Source organism: Homarus americanus, unplaced genomic scaffold, assembly GCF_018991925.1.
Source record: "Homarus americanus isolate GMGI-L3 unplaced genomic scaffold, GMGI_Hamer_2.0 scaffold48033, whole genome shotgun sequence".
NCBI classification, from domain to species: Eukaryota; Metazoa; Arthropoda; class Malacostraca; order Decapoda; family Nephropidae; genus Homarus; species Homarus americanus.
The window spans coordinates 105660-129775 of NW_024744482.1; the positions used below are offsets into that span (position 1 = coordinate 105660).

General features: G+C 42.8%; 1 protein-coding gene across 1 annotated transcript in view; it reads right to left on the reverse strand.

Annotated features, from left to right (window-relative positions):
- LOC121877942 (protein grainyhead-like) overlaps window positions 1-24116 on the reverse strand; it is a 219989-nt gene that overhangs the window by 105281 nt on the left and 90592 nt on the right. Inside the window, exon 4 of the mRNA XM_042383915.1 lies at window positions 11576-11608. Coding sequence (XP_042239849.1) covers window positions 11576-11608 — 33 coding nt within the window. The remainder of the gene's footprint in view (window positions 1-11575; window positions 11609-24116) is intronic.

Genomic DNA, 24116 nt, shown 5'->3' on the forward strand with positions numbered 1-24116 from the left:
AAATCTCAGTACAGGAATCCACATCGTCTCCCACCCAAAGCCCATCTCTGTGGACTTTTGGACTTAAGTATGAACGTAAAATCAAGTCTATCAAGCTGGGGTGAAAGTCCAACGATACAAGACCTTGAGGAAGTCCATTAAGGTTGGTGATTAAGTAACTAAGACTATACACGCCCTGTAGAGGATGATGGAAGAAAAAAACAAACAAACATTGCTACCTAACCTAACCTAACCATAGTAACTTCAGGTTAAGAGAGTCTCGTTCACCTAAGTCTGGGAGTCCCAACCACAGATGGGAAGCCCTAAGTATGAGACATCCCGCAGGAGGAGGAGGAAGAGGAGAGAGTCATCCCGCACATGAGAAAATCCCCATCACAGAATATTAGCAATAGGGAGTGAGGGAAGGGAAAGTGGACATTCTAGAAACGGACACTCCCCGTTGTGGGTCGAGTGTAGGACACCTCCAAACACTGAGGAACACTTTCCTTCTTCGGTATACCCCAAAGAAAGTAGGGGAAGTGTTGGGCAGTGGACAATCCCCTACGTGCCAGAGGAGGAGGGGAAGGAGGAAGAGGAGGAGGCTTTAGGTCGCGGGCGTGGGCGTGCTGAGTGGTGACCCCAACGCCTCCCTTCGCCGTGGGTCAAGTAGTGATATATAGAGATGGATGGCGGCAACCTTTCCTACCTCGCCTCCCTCACTATCACCTACTCACCGGGACAAAGGGACAGCATTATTAATATTCACCTTCTTAATTACGCTGACGATCGACCCGTTTGAGGGGGAGAGGGGAAGGAGAGGAGGGGAGAGGGGAAGGAGAGGAGGGGGAGGAGAGAGGGAGAACGGGAATGGAAGAACTGAGAAGGGCCGAGTTAACTCTATTGGAACGTGAAGTGAAGTGAAGTGAACGACCTCTGCTGGCGACTGACTTACAGATACTGATAACGAACACATCTAGCGACTAGCAGGTACTGATAGCGAACACATCTGGCGACGAGCAGGTACTGATAACGAACACATCTAGCGACTAGCAGGTACTGATAACGAACACATCTGGCGACTAGCAGGTACTGATAGCAAACGAACGAAAGTAAAGGGGGGAGGGGGGGGCTCAGCTTGTGTGGATAATCAGAAATAGAAATTGACGATTGGCAACGCAAGATACGGAAGACGTGATGCATTGTAATAAATTATTTCCGTAGGCTTTCACCTGTGTAGATTACGTCATCAGGTAAGATAATCAGGCGCTGTGTGTGTGTGTGTGTGTGTGTGTGTGTGTGTCTGTAAGGCGTGGTTAAAACAGTCTAATATCACACGACAAACACAGACAGAAAAAAGTACTGCTTCAACGATATTAATAATGATGATGATGATGATGATGATGATGATGATGATGACACTACTACTAATAATAATGACACACACACACACACACACACACACACACACACACACACACACACACACACACACACACACACACACACACACACCAAGGTAAATCACTCTCAATTTACATCCACCTGTACTTCCCTCAGGTAACTTAGTATCAATTAAAGATAAATATTCCAGTTAACCTCCATCAGTCTATACCTTAACTGTTTAACTGTCTGTCAGTCGATCATGCCCATGGACGGAGAAACTCACCCGGCAGGAACGATACTAACATGATAAGCCTCAACATGATAGATGAAGTTGGTCTTAGATATTAGTGAATTAATTTTGTATTGGTTTAAATCAAGGGGGGATGGGGGATGGGGTGGGATTCGTATTGTATCTAATCTATTCTCAGGTAAGATTAGATTGGAGGTTGATTAGGTGATGATTCGTTTGGTTAAGTGAGGTTAGGTTAGGTTAAATCAGGTTACGTCTGGTTAGGTTAAGTTAGGTTAGGTTAAGTTAGGTTAACCGAGGTCAAGTTCCATGTGCAAGTCAGTCTAGCAAGAGGAAGGGACATGAACTCCCCTCAGCACTCCCTCCCTCTCCCCCACCTTCCCTCTCACCCCCTTCCCTCTCCTCCCCACCCCTCCTCCTCCCTCCCCCTCTCCCTCCCTCCCCCTCTCCCTCCCCCTCTCCCCTTCCTCTTTTATACACCATGGTTAAAGGTAAGTATTTTCACCCCATATAAATGCTCCGGTTACTGAACACATACACCCTCCTGTAGTAATTAAGTTCCCATTAAGACAGACCGGACTTGGTAATGGGTGGACCTGCTTAGGGCATGACGTAATAATGGGTACACCTACTAAAGGGAAGAACTCACCAAGGAGTGATGATACTAAGGGAGGGGGACCCATTAAGGGGGGGATAATGACACGAATAGACTGAATACTAAGGATTGGTTAAATAATGGGTGTATGGGATTATAGACGTACTCAAAGGGTAGTTAATGGGGGGGGGGGGGGTTACTTCACCTCACGAATGGGTAATTGAAACTCCTCCTATGCCCAAACTGTTAGAGGTGAGACTCAGCGTTTTCCTCATTACCTTACCTGATTAAAATACAGGTAAACTGAGCACTACGGAGGAACCACTTATTCACACAACACATACAGGATATACTTAACTTTTACTGTACTTCTGTAACCTATGTAATAAGTGTAGTTTATCACACATATATACTGTAAATAAAACGTAAATACATTTATAAAAAGTTCAGTTTAAAAAAAAATAGTCAATTCGAACTTATTAATCTTGTGGTATAGTTAGCGTCCATCATAATATTTCATAACACTAGGACCTACCCGGCCATCTGGACCTACACCCAGCCATCTAGGACCTACACCACCCGGCCATCTGGACCTACACCGGCCATCTGGGACCACATGGCCATCTCAGTTCACAGCCATCTAGGACCTACACCCGTATCGGGACCCAGCCATCAGACCTACACCCGGCCGCCCTCGGACCACCCGACCATCTCAGCCTACACCCAAACCATCTGGGACCATGCCCGGCCATCTAGGACCTACACCCGGCCATCTGGGACCTACACCCGGCCTTCTGGGACTACACTGACCATCTAGGACCTACACCCGGCCATCTAGGACCTACACCCGGCCATCTAGGACCTACACCCGGCCATCTAGGACCTACACCCGGCCATCTAGGACCTACACCCGGCCTTAACCCTATTTCCATGTCGTCCTTCCTTCTGTATGAGAGGTGAAGTGGGGTACAGCTAAGAAAGGGCAGGTATAGGAGTGAAGGAAGGAGGGAGGGAGGAAGGAGGGGAGGGAGGGAAAGAAGGAGGTAGGAAGGCAGGAGGGAAGGGGGGTAATAAAAAGACACGTGTAGAAAACTTTAGAGAAAGACAAAATAGGAGAAACATTCACACAAACTCAAAACCCTTCAATTTATTTACGTAATATATTGATCAATTTCCTTATGTTTTTGGATCAATCAATAAAACACAAAACAAACATTGATCACCTGAGGAAAGACTAAGTGACAAATGAAGTAGCAAATGCAAAAAAAAAACAAAAAATACAACAACAACAATACTACTACTACTACTACTACTACTACTACTACTACTACTACTGTTAATAATAATAATAAAACAATTTCTATGGTTTATGTCACCTGTGAGTAATATAAAGCGGAATGTTCAAAGGGGAAGAGCTATAATCTCTATCGTCAGGTGTCGTAAGGTTTATTATTGTTAAACTCTGGCTACAGGTGAGCACGGCTAATTAGTATGTAAAGTGGTATTTAGGTTACTGCCAGCACTTTGTAACTACTCTCATCTGTCTCCCCGGGATGCTGGGGGGCGGGGAGGAGGAGGTTGAGGTAGGGAAGGAGAGGGTTATTTGGGGAGGGATAGAGAGGTAGGAGGAGGGAGGGAGGGAGGGGGAGGGAGGGAAGAGGGGGAGGGAGGGAGGGAGAAGAGGGAGGAGGAGGTTGAATAAGGAATCAGGAGAAACCCAAAGAGAAAGGAAGATGGAAAGGCTAGACGATAAAGGTAATGGAAAGAGAGGGAGAAATGGAAGGAGAGAGGAGGGAGAGAGAGACCTTCCTGATGTGTGAGGAAGAAAAAATAAAGAATAAACAAGAGAAGCAAGAGGATGAAAAGAATTAAAGAACATAATTACATCACACACACACACACGCACACACACGCACACACACACACGCACACACACACACACGCACACACGCACACACACACACATAGCGACACTATTATTAAGAAAAGACTTATTGTTTTTTATACAGTGTTATTTCTCACCACGGAATACCAGGAATCTCTCTCTCTCTCTCTCTCTCTCTCTCTCTCTCTCTCTCTCTATCTATCTCTCTCTCTCTCTCTGTCCTCAATTCCTACCTTTATTCATTAATTCATTACTCTCTTCTCTTATCACCACAATACGTGAAGAGTAAAAAGCCAAATCAAATAAAGAAGATAGAGAGAAAAATGTAAATAAAAAAAATGAAAAAAAAAAAATCAAATGTTCTTCACGTTTCCGCCATAACACGACCAGGAAACAGAAGAAGTAAACAAAAACTTGAGTATTAAAACAAACCACCTCATCCTTGACAGACAAACACACACTACCACTCCAACACTGGCAGCTTCAAGTGTTACCAAAACCACGTCGATAAAGGTTAGGTTAGGTTAGGTTAGGGCTTAATTTACATACATAAACGCCTTGCAATTACATGTTGTCCTCATTCTTCATGTGGAGGCTGTTGGGTGTAGGGGGGTGGAGAGGTGGAGGAGGAGGTGGAGGAGGAGGTGGAAGAGGTGGAAGGAGGTAGCAAGGGAGGAGGAGGAAGGGAGGAGGCTGCTTGATGTCCGGTGATGATAAATATAAAAGAATTGTAATGTTATTGTTACCTGTTAATACTGTCGTCTCCTTCCAGTATATAGACCAAAGAATCAATAGTATTGTGTCAAATGAGAAGTATCTAAGAAGCTATCTATCTATTTATCAACTATCTATCACTCTATCTATCCTATCTATCTATCTGTCTCTCTCAAACGACAGATAAGGAATCAAAACTTCTTTACCATTCCCCCACCCCCCACATCCCTCTCCCCATTCCCTCACCCCCCTCTCCCAAACGATAAATTCACCGATCTCAGCTGTTCACATTCTAAGCACCATCTTGTCAACTATCTACACTTCACAACCATTCTACACCAACTATTAAAACAACGACAGGTCATTAGACTCAAGTACAACACGACAGAGGGCAAGTGACGCAGGAAATTGGTCGAGTTCTTGGGATATCCTGCCGGGGACGCCACCTCACACCACCAGGGGCTTGGTCGATGTGTTGTGATGATGTAGGAATGGAAAACAGAAGCCTATTATAGTCCAATGAGGAAACTAGTATGTGTAATGTAGTGCTGAATGTGAGGTTGATGTGTATAATGTTGAGACTACTAGTATGTGTGTGTGTGTGTGTGTGTGTGTGTGTGAGAGAGAGAGAGAGAGAGAGAGTCACCTGTCACAACCTGTATGTCTGGCCCAAGAATACAACAGCAACAACAACCACAACAATAACAATCTCAGCTGATCAAAAGTGACATTAATGCATCAGGAAGTCGAAAAAGAGGAGAGTGGTGTACTGTACTGTTAGTCTCTCTCTCTCTCTCTCTCTCTCTCTCTCTCTCTCTCTCTCTCTCTCTCATTTTTTATGAGTTCCCTGAGTATCACGGAAGAACTTTTGTGTGAGAAGACTTGTTGTGAATCCTTAATGAGACGTAGGACTTTCTCGTCAGGGTAAGGGAGTCTTAGGTGGGGTGGGGTGGGAGGTAAGGTAGATGGAGGAGATAATGTTTTACAAGTGTGAAAATGTTCGCCCCAACATCCATTCCCTCCCTCCCTCTCTCTCCTTCCTCCCTAATCCCCCACCTTCCTTCTGTCTCCTCCTCTTCCTCCGCTGGCTTCCTCGCCTTCGGGAGAGGAGAGAGGTCGTCATTTTTTATGGAACTCGTCTAGTGAAGCCTTAAAACACAGGTAAGTGAAGCCTTGAAACGCTTCTAAGTGAAGCCTCTTCACCTTTCCAACCCCCAAGTTACCACCACTACCCTTCACCACCACTCACCGCCACTACCCTTCACCACCACTCACCACCTCTACCACCAACACCTTTGTCTTAGTGACCATTTCCACAACCCCCTTTCTACCCACTCTTCCTTCACGCCCTCCTGTCGTCTTCGTGACTAGGAACTCAACTTTACGGCACCCGAGGGACATAGCTACCATTACCGCTTGTTCCTCCGTCGTTAGGGAGATAAAGTGACGACCGAAGAAGAGGCTGGGCAAAGGATGCTCCGAGTGCCTCCTACGTCACTAGATACCGTGCCTCCCTGATAACACTGCGTCCAAAGAGCCAATGTATTCCTTCTACTCAGACCCTTATGTTAGGTTAGGTTAGGTTAGGTTAGGTGGGAGTAAGTTATGTTAGGGCTGGTTAGGTTAGATTAATAGATGACATAGGTTAGGATTTGATTTGGTTAGGTTAAGTAAAGGTGTGTTAGATTAAGTTAAGTTAGGTTAAGTTAAGCTGGGTTAAGTTAAGCTGGGTTAAGTTACGTTAAATTAGCTTAGGTTAAAGTTCTACCAAGATAGAGAGGTCAATGTTGCCAGCAAATCTACAAAACAAACACACACACTACTAAGATGGTCTCAGGACGGAAGATACACACACACACACACACACACACACACACACACACACATCACAGAGTTTCATCACATGCACACGAAAATAATTACATAAAACTGCTATCTTGTGTATACATCTGTTTCCTATATTGAGTAATTATCTTATCAAAGCAGCTCAGGTGTACCGTGAAGGGCTGAAGAGAGAGAGAGTAGGCAAAGGTGTGGTTGATTAAGGGCCGCCCTCCTTCCTGTATTCCCCAAACGCCCACCCTGATCTTATCTATCCCCTCCCCCACACGTGGTTGGACACACACACACACACACACACACACACACACACACACACACACACACACACACACACACACACACACACCTGTATCACATAAGGGTATGCAAATAACTGGGCAATTGTCACTGTATGAGATGGAGATGTTGTAGTGTGGTGGTGATGTTGTGGTGATTTGGTGGTGATTTTGTGGTGATTTTGTGGTGTTGTGGTAGTGTTGTGGTGGTGTTGTGGTCATGCTGTGGTGATGTTTTGATATTTTTTTTAATTGATGTGATGATTTTGTGGTTTTGTGATGATGTTATGATGTTGTGGTGGTGATGTGGTGGTGTTGTGTTGATGCTTAATTATTAATGTTTAAACTCATTCGTCAATTTTTATCCGGTTATTAAATGCCGTAAAAACACTAACAGCCGTAAACATGTGTGAAATTAAATGACCGGTAATTAACGAACGGCCAATTATATTAATTATCGCCATAAATTTTCAACTTAACCTATTTAATTAATGGGTTAATAATTGATTTCTCTTCATCAGCCTTCACCAGACTTCATAGTGCCTCGGATATTTGTGGGCCGAGCATAATATGACCTGACCTACTCTGACCTAACCTAACCTACCCACAAGAAACCTCTGTACCAACACTAATACAGGTACAGACCCCTTCACTTGTGCGTTTACAGGGGCTCGTCAGGTTGTGAGCAGTGTGGCAGCGTTGTGTTTGTTTACATTCAACAGAAGGAAACTCACAATAGTAAACATACTATGGAACCAAATTAAAACAATATTAAAACAAATATCTCAAAGATAATGATTAGTGGAATGTTTATATGACGAGCCCCTGTAAACGCACAAGTGAAAGGGACTGTACTTATAAAAAGCATTGGTAGAGAGGTAGAACTCGCCGTGCCGTTAATAACATGTTGATTAGGTTTTAAATGATAATAATCGAGACTTCTGGTGGTAGTGGATGACGAGCACCTATCATGACCTTATTACTCGAAGGGCGTCTGCCTCCTGTAGCAGTGAGTGGGTCGGCTTTTATTAATGAATTCAAGTAAATGTGCAGTGCTCAAGACATGAATGGTATAATGAAGTGTTCACAGCAGTGCTCAAGACATGAATGGTATAATGAAGTGTTCACAGCAGTGCTCAAGACATGAATGGTATAATGAAGTGTTCACAGCAGTGCTCAAGACATGAATGGTATAACGAAGTGTTCACAGCAGTGCTCAAGACATGAATGGTATAATGAAGTGTTCACAGCAGTGCTCAAGACATGAATGGTATAATGAAGTGTTCACAGCAGTGCTCAAGACATGAATGGTATAATGAAGTGTTCACAGCAGTGCTCAAGACATGAATACCACGTCACCACCCCTCTTCAGACATCCGCAACAGAGTCAATATTTTAATGGGTATAATTGCAACGCGTAATTGAAAGACTTGTTCATACACCTCATGACATGACCTAACCTAACCTAACCTAACCACTGATTAATGCATCTAATTTCACATGAACAGGTAAGTGTGTATATTTTTACCTGTTGTATTAGATAGATAGATAGATAGATAGATAGATACGTACATAAATACATACATACATACATACATACATACATACATACATACATACATACATACATAAAAATAGACAAACAGATTCACAGACAGACTAAAAAACACAAAGATATGTAGTTAAATTCAATCACATCAATCATAGGGTAAACGACAGGTGTGTAGGCAGGTGTGTGAATGATTAAGCACCTTGACCACCTCCACCACAGTGAATTATTACACCTTCAATTAACGTAAACTAACTTGTTATGTACAGCGAGAGGCGTTAATATTCGTTCGCTATGTTTTTCGTTTTTTCACTAACTTCATATCATTTCCTATGGCTTAATCACCTCTTGAGACCTTGGTGACGTTGGTGATGATTTGGAAGATGATTTTCTTATTAATTCGAGAGAGAGAGAGAGAGAGAGAGAGAGAGAGAGAGAGGCTGAAGGGTTATTACGTGTTAATTATATTCTAAATAATATTGGGAATTGTTTCTCATACTTTGTACCATTAATGTTGTTGTTATTGTTGTTGTTGTTCTTGTTGTCATGATTAGTATTGTTATTGTTGTCGATGTTATTATTATTATTATTATTATTATTATTATTATTATTATTATTATTATTATTATTATTATTATTACCTTTCTGACAATGGCCATCACAATAACAACAAGACTGGGGCCTTCAGATTCCAACCAATGATTAAAGTGCGTTAGTAATCTACTCAGACTAACTAGAGAGCTTCAGCATCATCATCCAGTCAGCCAAACATGGTAAAAGGAAAAGAGAGGAAGGGAGGAAGGGAGGGAGAGGAGGGAAAGGGAGGAGGAAGGGAGGGAGGAAAGGGAGGGAGGGAAGGAGGGAGGGCACTTAGCTATGATACATTACCTGTCTGCCCTATTTCTCTCACTCTTTTGATGTTGCAAATTCTCTCTCTCCTCTCTCTCTCTCTCTCTCTCTCTCTCTCTCTCTCTCTCTCTCTCTCTCTCTCTACCGCCATCCAGGTCACTCACACAGTTACCTAGACACATAAATATACTGTATATTTGGCACTGCGGTCACTCAAGAGGTTACACAGACACTCAGAAGCATAATTAGTCATTCAGAAAGATAAATTAACAATCAGAAAGTTAACCAGACACTCAGAACGTTACATAGACACTCAGAAAATTACGTAAACACTCAGAAAGTTTAAATTGGCACTCAGAAAGTTAAGTTTGATACCCCAAGAGCCACTCACACACTCAGCCTCTTACAATATCACGTCTTTCTCTACCCCCCTCCCCCCCGGAAAAAAAAATTAAAATAAAAAATAAATTAAAAATAACAATTGAACATAACTTTCCCTCATAACTCATGGACGTAGCTTGTGATTCTTGCCGCTTGCATTGTAGACAGTAGACCAGTATGATTTAAAGGCACACGGCCAGCGACAGATAACGAGGAAGGAAGGTCGTAAATCCCTTCTCTTAACCCACCATTACGACTCAGGGGAGGAAGGATGGTTGTTCCTACCCATATGTTCGTTACCTATCCTGTCCTATACACCTATTCTCTTTCTACCTCTATGTTAGTTTCCTATCCCCTAGGTACCTATCCTGTTTCTACCTGTTCGTTACCTATCCTGTCCTTTGCACCTATTCTGTTTCTACCCCTATGTTCGTTTCATATCTTGTCCTGTGCCCTATCCTTACCCTATTTTCAATTCACTATCCTTGCATGATATTATTGGTGTCCCTATTCTTAATTCCCATCCTTTCCCCATCACTGCTAATTTGGGTATGTCTCCCTTTCTCCCTTCCCTACCCCATCCATCACCACAACCCAGCCACTCCTCTCACCTGCCTGCCCCCCACACACACACCTCCCCGCTCCTCATTAGAGCCAACTCCTCGTGCACATGTATTAAGAAATTAATTCGGCTCATTTTTTCCCTCACGGCATTGGATGTAACCCGAAGGAGAGGGAAGGGACGACCCAACCATTGTCAGGTGAGCCAAGGACGTGCAGAGTCACAAGCACCACTGAATCAACGACAAGACGCATCATGGCTTAAGGGAGTGTGGATAAGCGTTAATTTCCTACTCGACTATGTAACAGATGGTTCCTGAGTGACTATCATTGCATGATCATAGGCCATAAATGATTAGACACACCGTAATTACAGAGTTGACGCAAGACAGCGTTAATCACCAGGAGGGAAGGTTGTGGCAGGCGGTTTTGGTCTCTGAGTTAAGGTTTAAGTAGGTAGTGTTTCCTCTGTTCAGGTGAGCGCGTCTGTTTTCAGCTAATCACTTTTCGAAGATTTAATCACATCTGGCATTAGTCCCTTTCCCGCCTGGCCAGAGGACATGCATTAGTCCTGAGCTGCAATGACGACGACCTGTATTTAAAACATAGTGTAGTGCAGATCTTTATATTTTTTACCTTAATCCATGATCTACAATGACTGGTAGATGATCAATCTTTCAGATTCTTTTTTACCAGCAAGACATTACGCCCCAGTGAGAAGTATTCGATACCAAGTGATGTGAGCGAGTGTTTGGATTTGAGACTATCCTTGTAGTGTGTGGTGTGAGGTGAGGATACGAGCAGGTGTGTGTGTGGGGGGGGGGGGGGGGTGTATACTTTAATTTCTTAACACCTTTTTTATATTGACTTTTTTACAACTCTTGCAATATCCTCTCAGTTCTCTGATGTGTCTTTACACTTTGATCTATCCCACACACTATTCTACCTATTATTTCCCCCGTAGAGGTAGATGCCCCTCCATAGTACAGGCAGATGGCCCTGACCTCCCTAGTACAGGTAGATGGCCCTCCCACTAAGGCAGATGGCCCTGACCTCCTTAGTATAGGTAGATGCCCCTCCATAGTACAGGCAGATGGCCCTGACCTCCCTAGTACAGGTAGATGGCCCTCCCACTAAGGCAGATGGCCCTGACCTCCTTAGTATAGGTAGAAGGCCCTCCCTAGTACAGATAGATGGACCTAACCTCCCTAGTACAGGCAGACAGACCCTCGCTGTAGAGGCAGATGCACCCCCTCCCTCCCTCATAGACAGGTGTAGCTTCCCGTCCCAGCAACAAGACTCCCGTACTCACACAAGCTGACGTTCTTGGCGAGAGGCAAACCATCTGTGGGAGGATCAACGTATTAAAGACCTGCACTCATCTTTTTTTTTAAACTTATTTTTTATTTTGTTTTATTTTGCTTTACCAGTAGTGCAGATAATGTTATACTGTTAAGTCATTATATATCACCTTACAACGCATGAGAAACTAAAAAATTTTTGGGGGGTGTTATATTCATTTTTTTATATAAGTTAGTTATATTATAGGTACAGGTGTGTTGAAGTATAGTATATAATTAAGGCCAGGTAACGTTAATAACCTCTCTCGATATAATTACCGTGTGGAAAGTGAGAAAACAAACAGACAAACACCAATTATGTTTGTTACTCCGTTGCCCATATGTTTTAATTCATAGTTTAATATACATAGAGGTTTTAAATACATCCCTTTAGTACCCATAGTAGTGAAGATCTTGGTCTATATATCACCTGAAAATATAATTAAAGTATTGTCTAAGTATTCAATCACCTGAGATAGCAATGACCTCCAATAGGGTAGAAAAAACCTAACCTAACCTAACCAAACGATAATTCACCATACCACCGACGACGATACATCAACAAAACACATGAATGGTCGCTAAACACCCATTAAACACACATGATAAACGACCTAACGCACACACACACAGGTGAAAGTTTGTAGCGGTAGGTGTGGTATTCTCTTGTTCCATACCATCTTGTAGGAACATCACTCACGCATATTATCTATCTATCTATCTATCTATCTATCTATCTATCTATCTATCTATCTTTGTTTACGTTTTTGGGTGTCTAAGTGAAGGGAACTAACCATTAAAACATTAGGTAGTGTATTCCTTAAGGTGTCTTCTTCTCTAACCCAACCTCAACTAACTTGGGGTAAAGACAGTGTTATGCCTCATGACCCTTTCGGTAGGGGGATTTAAGGACTAATAACGTGGATCCATATGGGTCGTTGCTGATGATGACTCGATATTGTGTGTGTGTGTGTGTGTGTGTGTGTGTGTGTGTGTGTCAAGATGAAGAATATAAACAAACAGAAATAACACCAAACTAAACACTGTGTCGAGACGAAAACACATCTAAGAGAGAGAGAGAGAGAGAGAGAGAGAGATGAAACAGAGAGTAAAGCGTGGGAGGGAAGGAATGTGGGAGCAAGGGAAGGGAAGGAAGGGAGGAGGTGGTGTTGGAGAAAGGGAGGAGGGAGTGTGGGAGAGGAGGGAGGAGGGAGTGTGGGGAGGGAGGGAGGGAGTGTGGGAGGGAAGGGAGGGTGTGGGAGGGAGGAGGGAGGGAATGTGTGGGAGGGGGAGGAGGGGTGTGGGAGGGAGGAGGGAGGGAATGTGGGAGGGAGGGAGGGGGAATGTGGGAGGAGTGAGGGAGGGAGGGGAGGACTGTCAGACCATCAGCAGTGTCAGGACTGTCCAGGCACGATAAATGTTGGAGCTTTTATGAGGCCTGTGTTGGAAGCACTAGCCTAAAGGTGTGTGGAAGGAGGAGGGAGGAGAGTGGGAGGGAGGTGGGAAAGAGGAGGAAGGGATGGAGGGAGGGAGGACGGAGGGAGAGGGTGGAGATGGAGGGAGAGGGAGGAGTGGGAGGAGGGAGGAAGAAAAAGGAAAATGAAAACGTTTGAAGGAAGGAAGAAAATGGAGAGAGAAATAGAGAGAGGGAGGCAAAGTAGGGAGGCAGGGAGGGAGGAAGATCAGGAAGGAATAAAGTAAATATTTCCATAAATCTTTTCTTTTTTTTTCTCTTGGTGTGACATAGTGGATGTTAAGACCTGTGTCGAGTTGAAGTATATGTTGATGTTTACCGTCGTCCAGTCCAGGTGTTTATCTCTCTCTCTCTCTCTCTCCTTCCTGTTATCATCTGTTATCAAGGTGGAGTCGTTGCTCTCCTCTCTCCCCCACTTCCCTTCCTCATATATTCTCTCTCTCTCTCTCTCTCTCTCTCTCTCTCTCTCTCTCTCTCTCTCACAGGGTAATTAATCTTCACCAGGATAAAGACCTTCATTACTCACAAAGGAACTTGTTACAATTGAATATACACACTATCCCGTCAATTAGCGTAGACTCTCTTTCTTTCTCTACCGTCAATTAGCAAAGCCTCTCTCTCTTTTTCTGTCTCTCTCCTATCAACTGCAATTCTCTCTCTCTCTCTCTCTCTCTCTCTCTCTCTCTCTCTCTCTCTCTCTCTCTGTATGCCAGTCTTTAACTTCATTATCTTCCCTCTCATCGCTTCTAGCTATGTGTCTATCTATATACCCGACCCCCAGAAAAACACAGAGAGAGAGAGAGAGAGAGAGAGAGAGAGAGAGAGAGAGAGAGAATCATACCATACACCAGTACCATATCCTAAACTACCCATGAAAAAACACGTAAAAAAAACACCCATAAAAATATTGTGGCAAAAACTGAAGGTAATAATTCCTGTACGGGTCAGAGGTGGCGTTGAGAATTCTCCCAAAAATTGTCTTACGTTAATTTTTTTATCTTAAGGTAAAATTGTAAAAAATTGGCGTCATATGTGTACTGAGACTGTATCGGTGCCTCAAGAAGTTGCAGACCTGACACACACACATACACCTGGCATCCTGCACTGACTAGGTACACTGTATACCTGCTATCTATCTATCTATCTATCTATCTATCTATCTATCTATCTATCTGTCTGTCTGTCTAACCTACTAGGGCGTGGAAGGACACCTAGGAACGAATCCTTCAAGGTTGAGGCTGAGGTATAAGGATTTATGACAGGGCAGTACCCGGTGCTTCCTCTTCTCACCTCACCTTCCTACCTTGCTCTCCCTACCTCCCACCCCCCCCTCCGTCTCTCAGTTTATTGGGCTCTCCTTATATGCGTACACTCATCGTCATCTCTCTCTCTCTCTTAACACACACACACACACATACCTACCTGCTCGTATCCTTAACTTAAATACAACATTAGATTCAAGTTTAACATCAACAAGACAATAATAATCGACTAAGACCAAAACAAATCAACAAAACTAATAATAAACTTTGTGAGAATAAAAAACAAGAGACTTATATGCATTTAAAATCTTATATTGATTAAAGAACAACTAAACACCTGGACAATTATATTAAAAAACAAAACCTAGATTTAATCCTAGATAAAAGATGTAAGCAGTTATGGATCATGGAAGTTACTATTACAAAACTAAGTCAACCTAAACTAACCTAACCTAACCTAACCTAACCCAACCCAACTTAACCTAACCCAACCTAACCTAACCAAAAGGTAATCCAGAACAGAGAGACTAATATGTTAAAGTCTCTCTAAAGGATCTATGTACTCTAAAGAGGTAAATAAGTAGTACTATAAACAGCTATGTACTCAAGGGAAATAAACAGTCTTAATTTCTGTAGATATTTATGGAGATACGTAGAATAATATAAACGGGACAATACTATAACGTGAGGTAGGATGGAGAAGGGAGATGAGGAGGAAGAATAAGAGGAGGAAGAAGAATAAGAGGAGGAAGAAGAATAAGAGGAGGAAGAAGAATAAGAGGAGGAAGAAGAATAAGAGGAGGAAGATTTGCAGTAGGTTGAGGGAGGAAGAAGAAGAAGAAGAAACAGAAGAAAATATTAACAGGAGAAGACGGAGGAGGAGGAGGAGGAGGAGATTTATGTGAGTTAGGTTAGATATGATGAAGTAGGAGGAAGAGGAAGAGGAGAAAGGAGGAGGAGGAAGAGGAGGAGGAGGGGCAGGCAGGAGGAGACAGGCCATGTCAGACTCCTGAATTAGACGAAGGTTGCGGACTAAAATATACATGAACGCAAACACGGGTAAAAACAACAAGGGCAAGGTGTCATGCTTTATGATCTGGTACCTGGCCGAGATACTGCTGAGGAGGAGGAGGAGCAGCAGGAGGAGGGAGCAGGCAGGAGGAGCAGGAGGAGGAGCAGGAGGAGGAGGAGGAGGAGGAGGTAGAAGAAGAGGAGGTAGGAGGGAGGGAGGAGGAGGAGGAGAAGGAGGAGGAGGGAGGAGGGAGGAGGAGGTGAAGAAAGAGGAGTAGGGAGGGAGAATGTAGGAAAATAAAGGAGAGGAGAAGAAGCAGGAGAGGAGGATGGGACGAACATAGAGATGGATGGAGGAGTAAATGAGGAGGAGAGGGAACACAAAGAAAAAACCAGGAAGAAAGGAAAAGAAATGATGATCACAGACATTGCATGAGTGAAGTGAAAACCAATGAGAGGATTAATCCACAGGGTCTATGCTGAAATATGTTCCATCTACCTATATCCTTTTAACCCATTACTAACTGAGGCGTTCTCTCTCTCCCCCTATGCTGATGACGCAACAGTTGATCAGGTAGATAGGCTCTTAACCACCTACAGGATGCTGCCGTGTGTGTGTAAAATTCCAGACACACACACACACACACACACGGTTGCTAGTCCTATAGGTGACCCTGGAAGGAGCTTTAGCGCTGCTGACTAGAGAGAGAACGTGTGTGTGTGTGTGTGTGTGTGTGTGTGTGTGTGTGTGTGTGTGTGTTACATAACAGTAATTAACTCATTATCACAATATATCATTCAGTGGTCTCATTAGCCTCCACTTAGCCGCGTTACATAAAGTGAGATTTATTATCAGTATCGTTATAAGGTTCATGAATAACCGAGCCTTAAACCTAACCTAACCTAACCTAACCTATCATTAACATACATTTAACCAAACTTAACCTTGGCCCAATATATTCTTAATCTAACTTAATCTACCTGATCTACCCTTAACCTAACCTAATCTGAGTATCCTTAACTTAATCTAATAAAATCTGATGTTTTGGCATTGAAATTCTGGTCTGGTTCTGGGTCCATACTTAGGCTGATTTACAGGAGTATCATGCCTAGCACTGTGGAAGAACTGGGGGAGGGCACAGAAAGAAATGGCACACAGACTGGAAGGAATGGACAGAAAAAGAATGAAAAACAGTGCCGAGGACGGAAGGCGGGGAGATATAAAACCCCGAATCGTCGAACCTTATTAATCACAACAGAAAATACCGCATAACCCTGGTGGAAATATCTCCTAGCTACGGGGAATAAATGTCATCATATCGTTATGGACACCTCGAGTTAACAGCCCCGAGGAAGAAGGTATGTGGCTCAGTATGAAAACCTTCCCCATGTATCAATGCATGTGATGGTTACTGGTCGTCTGAGGAGCGTATTTAGAATGTTCATTTCGTCAGATTTCAGAGCGGGGCAGAGTTTAAACCCGGGGGTCGGTTAAGAAGACGAGAGGAGGTAAGGGTTTTGCTTGATCGCTGCCGTCTTGTTTACTGAATGATGATCGCTGTTCCATCGGTGAGGGAGGACCTAGCATGCAACACATTCATAAAAAAAATAATCATAATCGAACGTCTAAACATTCCTGAGAGTCAATAATATGGGAAACGTGAGGGTCATGATCTGAGAGAGAAACTAACCGCTAACACCAGTAATATAACTCCAAATATCTAAACATTTACCACATTAAAATTTTATTATTTTTTAGCCAACGTCATTTTCTATAGACTCTCGTACGTTGCTGAATATATGAATACATAAGAATAAAATATATATATATTCAGCTTGTTATAAAAAGAGAGGGGCTGGCTTATATAAAACGCCCTCTTGCGTAACCTGAGCATCTCTGGGGACGAAGGGGCGTACGTCAGGGGCTTGGCATGTTGGGAAGTATCCTGTCCATCCATCTACCTAGCGTGTTATCCTCCGAGTCTTCTTCAGGAGAGATGAACGTCCATAATCCTGCACCGGACCTGGTTGGTTGCGCGCGCGCGCGTGTGTGTGTGTGTGTGTGTGTGTGTGTGTGTGTGTGTGTGTGAAGGTTCAAGTCATGACCACCAGCCTCACAGTAACTATTTATGGGTGAAGGTCAGGTATAGTGACCTCCCCTAACTTGGGTAATATACCGTAAGCTTGTACGTGTTTCGATAAGCTTAAACCAAGGCTGGTGAAGGTAGATGTGTGTGGATAGAGAATGTTCATGTCATGACCGTCACCCTTTGACAGTACCTGGCAGTGGGTGATGAAGGTCACACCTGAAGACCTCTCCTTCACCATGTCCTCTTACGCCTTCACACTGCTCCACCAAGGTTGATAGAGACCGGTGTGTGTGTGTGTGTGTGTGTGTGTGTGTGTGTGTGTGTGTGTGTGTGTGTGTGTGTGTGTGTGTGTGTGTGTGTGTGTGTGTGTGTGTGTGTGTGTGTGTGTGAGTGTGTGTGTGTGTGTGTGTGTTCCCACCAATACACCAAGAGCCTAACCTACAGTAAAAGCCATACACACATACATATCTGCACCATAAACCTTACACGCCAATTATATCACCACCATTACCAGACAATCCTCTACGCCAATTAAAGACCAACTTCACAGACTATTTCCACACCAATTAGAAAACCAGGTTACCGTTCCACCTCGTTAATTAAAAGACCAAGGTTGAAAAGACCCCTTATTCTTCCACGCCCAAATTACACCGCCTCCCTAACACACCATCATTGTCCAGCGCCATTAACCTCCCGCCATGCGATAGCCAATTCCTTCGTCTATAATTAAAACGAGCAACTGTAGTGGTGTTTATTCAATCCCCGATATCACTGACGTACCTTTATTACCTGTGATAAATTCTTTACCTGGATTAATAAGCGCGTCTCGAGTGCACCTTGAAGGGTATAGTGAGGTGTGTGTGTGTGTGTGTGTGTGTGTGTGTGTGTGTGTGTGTGTGTGTGTGTGTGTGTGTGTGTGTATGTTATCTTTCTCTATCCTCTGTCTGTCTGTCTGTCTGTCCCGCAGTCTTTACCCCCCTCTCTCTCCTTCCCTCCCTTTTCTCCCCCTCCTTCCTCCCTCTCTCTCCCTTCCCTCCCCACTTCTCTCCCCTCTCCTCACTTCCCACCTCCCTCTCTCTCCTCCCTCCTCTCTCTCTCTCTCCACCCCTACTCTCTCTTTCTCTCCCCCCTCCTCTCTCTCTCTCCTTGATTACATCCACTATGAAAAAACTCATTACTGGTGACTGGATAATTTGACAGGTCAGGCCAAGGGCAGCTGATACCCGCAGTTCCCTGGCAGGAGATAAACACATCAGGAGGCAGCCAGTCCCAAAATAGTTTAGAGATACGAGATAATGAAGCGTAAGTGTGGAGAATCGGAAAGATCAGATGAGATAACAGCCGATGGAGAGATTGGCAGGACCATCTGTGGATTGTAATCTTTGTAGGATTGGAAGGGTACAGATTAGATTATAAAACAGGGAGGATTGGATAGTGCAGTTTATAAAATAGGGAAGATTGGATGGTGCAGGTTATAAAATAGGAAGGATTGGATGGTGCAGGTTATAAAATAGGAAGGATTGGATGGTGCAGGTTATAAAATAGGAAGGATTGGATGGTGCAGGTTATAAAATAGGAAGGATTGGATGGTGCAGGTTATAAAATAGGGAGGATTGGATGGTGCAGGTTATAAAATAGGAAGGATTGGATGGTGCAGGTTATAAAATAGGAAGGATTGGATGGTGCAGGTTATAAAATAGGAAGGATTGGATGGTGCAGGTTATAAAATAGGAAGGATTGGATGGTGCAGGTTATAAAATAGGAAGGATTGGATGGTGCAGGTTATAAAATAGTAGGATTGGATGATGTAGGTTATAAATAGAGTGGACAGGAAGGTTCAGGCAGTAGAGGAGCAGTTAAGTACGGCGAGGAAGAGGAAGAGAGGAGAAGGAGGAAGAGGAAGAAATCTCACGAAATGGTCTTCAATATTTTTGTGATATCTCAACGTTGGCGGTGATGGAGAGAACGTTGGTGACGATGCTGGAGAAAGCACTGATGGAGATAGTGCCAGAGATGATGAAGAAAACGTTGGCGATGACACAGAAAAAAACAACAACGGTGCCAAGAAACACCCTGCAGTACCCCTCACCTTGTAAATCTCCACACTAGTATACACTCTTCTCTGCACCCACACCAGACTCTTTCCTCACAACTATTTCTAAATTTATTGCCTCAGTGAACCAGTTTTCCTCCAGTTGTGTAGTTGAGTGGCTTCTGGCTAGGAGAATGATGGGTGTTTATCTCTCGAGTGTACGAGCAATCAAGCATCACTAATTACTATGATCAGATTATCAATATATTTTAATGTAGTTTTTATAGCAGTAAGATCAGATTTTCGAGATAATTTTAACGTATTTGTTATCGTTAATTGTTGGTTATTAAGGCTGGATTCTTAAAACACCTTATGTAATCGTAGTCATAAGAGAAATAGGATTCTTAGATAATTTTACAGTAATAAATCTTAAGTGAAAATATATGGATTCTCAAAAGCGTAATGATAATTTTTCCTCCTCCTTTAACTTGTTCGATCTAACCATAAAGTACTGCCTAATTACACGGTGCATGGTTAGGTTAGGTTAGGTCACTACATGCACGATAACAATGGAGATAATTAACTATCATGTCTAAAATTTAATTCACATTTATAATTCATAATAAACTTTCTGTGACCACATAACAATTATTCTAACTGTATCGATATTTCATTCCTGTACCGAATTTTTCTTAATAAACTTGGAAGACCACATGACAATTACTGTACCTAGACTTCATGACAATAATCCCAGTGCTATTATTGAGTCAACTTTTTTTAATTCGTTCACCATCTTCACTATACCTATCACTACCAGGCAAGTGCTGTAATCTCTACCTAACTGAGGCTTCGGAGTCCTGTAAACTTGTTATTACAGCCTGTAATCTGTACCTCAATATGGAGTTTCTTTTTACAAACATAAATTATAGGTGAAGCAGACAAACGAATTTCAAACACCTATAGATGAAGATTTTTGTAGATAGGCACTTGTAGATTAAGAGACTTGTAGAAAAAGATATTTGTAGAGAGACTTTTGTAGAAAGACACTTGTACAGTAGATTAAGAGACTTGTAGAAAAAGACACTTGAAGAAAAAGACACTTGTATAAAGACACTTGTAGAAAAAGACACTTGCAGAAAGACACTTGTAGAAAAAGACATTTATAGAAAAGACCCTTGTAGAAAGACACTTGTAGAAAAATAAAGTTAAAAAAAGACACTTGTAGAAAAATAAAGTTAAAAAAAGACACTTGTAGAAAGACACTTGTAGAAAAATAAAGTTAAAAAAAGACACTTGTAGAAAGACACTTGTAGAAAAATAAAGTTAAAAAAAGACACTTGTAGAAAGACACTTGTAGAAAAATAAAGTTAAAAAAAGACACTTGTAGAAAGACACTTGTAGAAAAATAAAGTTAAAAAAAACACTTGTAGAAAGACACTTGTAGAAAAATAAAGTTAAAAAAAGACACTTGTAAAAAGACACTTGTAGAAAAATAAAGTTAAAAAAAGACACTTGTAGAAAGACACTTGTAGAAAGACACTTGTAGAAAAATAAAGTTAAAATAAGACACTTGTAGAAAAAGAAAGTTGAAAAAAAAGACACTTGTAGTTTACATTACCAAAACCAACACCTAATCACACACACAAACAACACACCAATTGACTGTGGTTGAGACTTATATAGGAAGACTACGGGAGACGTTCAGTAGTTACAGTCTCAGTACAGAAGGAATTTGATAACTAAAACTACATCAACAACGCGTGTTCCTGTCTTGTACATATCAACACCTACATAGGTATAACAAGCATATATATATATTATTTCTTTTTTTTTTTACGTCTTAAGCCCCAGTGATGGTAAATAATAGTAATGAGGAATCTGAACATAGCTTAGACTCTACCGAAGGCGCAGCTGGAGGCAGGGTCGTAATTATAGCAATTTCAACAATTACAACGTTCTTTTTGCTCCCACACTTCGGGTCAGACCCAAGATTTAGTAATTTTCCGCATATATCTCTCGCCGGCTGCTGCTAGACGCCGGCTCTTGACGGGGATATCACGCCATCTATCTACCTGTCTATCTACTGTTTCTGTCTATCTATCTACCTGTGTATCTTTCCACCTGTGTATCTTTCCACCTGTGTATCTTTCCACCTGTGTATCTTTCTACCTGCCTATTTATCTATCTGCCCATATATGCATTTAACTATCTGCTACTGTGTGTCTATCGGAATTGATTCTATTTACAGGCGAAAGGGCTTTTATAACCTAACCTTGTAGCCTTTAACCCTATCCATACCTAACTTAACCTAACTTATACCAAACATAACCAAACTTAACCTAATCTAGTCTGATATATCTCTAATCAAACGTAACTTATCCCTAACTTAACTTAACCTAAGCACAGAATTCCAATATAAAGCTACAAAAGTCGTTTAAGTGAAAATAATTGTTGGTGAATCTTGACGAGAAATTTCACAGCAAATATGTATGGCAGTTCATCCATACTTGGCAACAATGAGATAAAACACACACACACACACACACACACACACACACACACACACACACACACACAGGCACAAAAAGAAGAACAAAGTTGATGTGATTCTTGGTTAGGTTTAGATATGTTTTGGTCGTATTTATTAATTTTTCCTCAAGTATTCGTGTTCTAAAATACTGTCAGCTCTATAATACTGTCAGCTATATATATACTGTCAGGAGCTCTATAAACTGTCAGTAGCTCTATACACTGTCAGGAGCTCGATAATACTGTCAGGAGCCCTATATACTGTCAAGAGCTCTATAATACTGTCAGGAGCTATATATACTGCCAGGAGCATTATATGCTGTCAGGAGCTCTATACATTGTCAAAAGCTCTATACACTGCCAGGAGTTCGATAATACTGTCAGGAGCTCTATAATACCGTCAGAAGCTCTTAATATTCCCTCAAGTGGTGCTCTATAATACCGTCAGGAGCACTATATACTGTCAGGAGCTCTATATACCGTCAATAGCTCTATAATACAGTCAGGAGCTCTTAATATTCCCTCAAGTGGTGCTCTATAATACCGTCAGGAGCTCTTAATATTCCCTCAAGTGGTGCTCTATAATACCGTCAGGAGCTCTTAATATTCCCTCAAGTGGTGCTCTATAATACCGTCAGGAGCTCTTATATTCCCTCAAGTGGTGCTCTATATACTGTGTGGGGGGGGTGGGGGGTGGGGGGGGGTAGTGTCGTGTGGGCCGAGCTCGAGCCTCCTGACGGGCAGTAGTCCACCCTCGACCTACATTATCATCACCTCTGTTTTTGTGACTCTCATGACTCTTGGAAAGTGACCCCAAGGCGCTCCTGTGATGGTGGTGTGGGTATGTGGTGGTGTGGTGATGGTGTGGGCATGAGGTGATGGTGTGGGTATGAGGTGATGATGGTGGTGGTGGTGGTAATAATAATGGTGGTGATAGTGGTGGTAATAATTATGGTGGTGGTGGTGATGGTGGTAATAATAGTGGTGGTGGTGATAGTGGTGGTGGTGGTGGTGGTTGTAGATAATAATGAGCGTGTTGGAGATAAAAATAACAACCCCTGATGATGAAGGAGGTGAGGCAGTTGGTGGAGGAAAGAGAATGCAGGTGGACTGGTGTACACACACACACACACACACACACACACACACACACACAATTAGGGTTCTAGTCAGTCAAAAAAACAAAATAAATATGCTTAAGTCAGTCAGAGTGAACGAGTCAGTGAGTGGATGAGTCAGTGAGTGGATGAGTCATTGAGTGGATGATTCCAGTGAGTGTATGAGTCATTGAGTGGATGAGTCACGGAGTGGATGAGTCAATATGTGGATGAGTCATTGAGTGGATGAGTCAGTGAGTGGATGAGTCAGTGAGTGGATGAGTCAGTGTGTGGATGAGTCAGTGAGTGGGTGAGTCAGTGAGTGGATTAGTCAGTCCACATAATAATGTATAGAGACAAAGCAACAATCACTCGGACGGTTTTCACACAGTTCTCCCCTTGTGGTATATCCAGTTATCTCGGCCAGTTATGGGGAATTAGGTCAAAGGTCAAGGTTATATAGGCGAGAATCTGCATTGCACGACTGACCTTGTTATACAGGCCAGGTTGGTACTGTACTGTTGTTTGTGATCGTTACGGGAAACACTGGTGATGGCTACCTCATATGGTAACTAGAATCACAGACGATAAGACTTCACTGTTAAAAATTAAACTTTGCTGGAGAGAATTAACAAAACTTCACGATATTTGGTGAGTGTTTCGTGCTATTTATCAACCAAGTTATAATTAACTAGACATGAAGATGTGTGCAATAAGTGATAATGACTAGCCGCGTCACTGTTCATGTCAACACACACTGCAGGAGGGCGGGCACGGACGGTCACCAGGGAGGTGCAGTAGCTCAGGCGGCGCGCGAGGACTGACAGCCAACAAACGGGGCCTCTCCATCACCCTTGGGTGGTCCTGACGGAGGGATCACACTCACCACCCCCGCCCTCACCGCCGACGTCCGCCCAGCATACTACATGAGACAACCAGTCCTCCACACACACACAAACACAAACACACACACACACACACACACACACACACACACACACGAGAACCTGTACTCTCA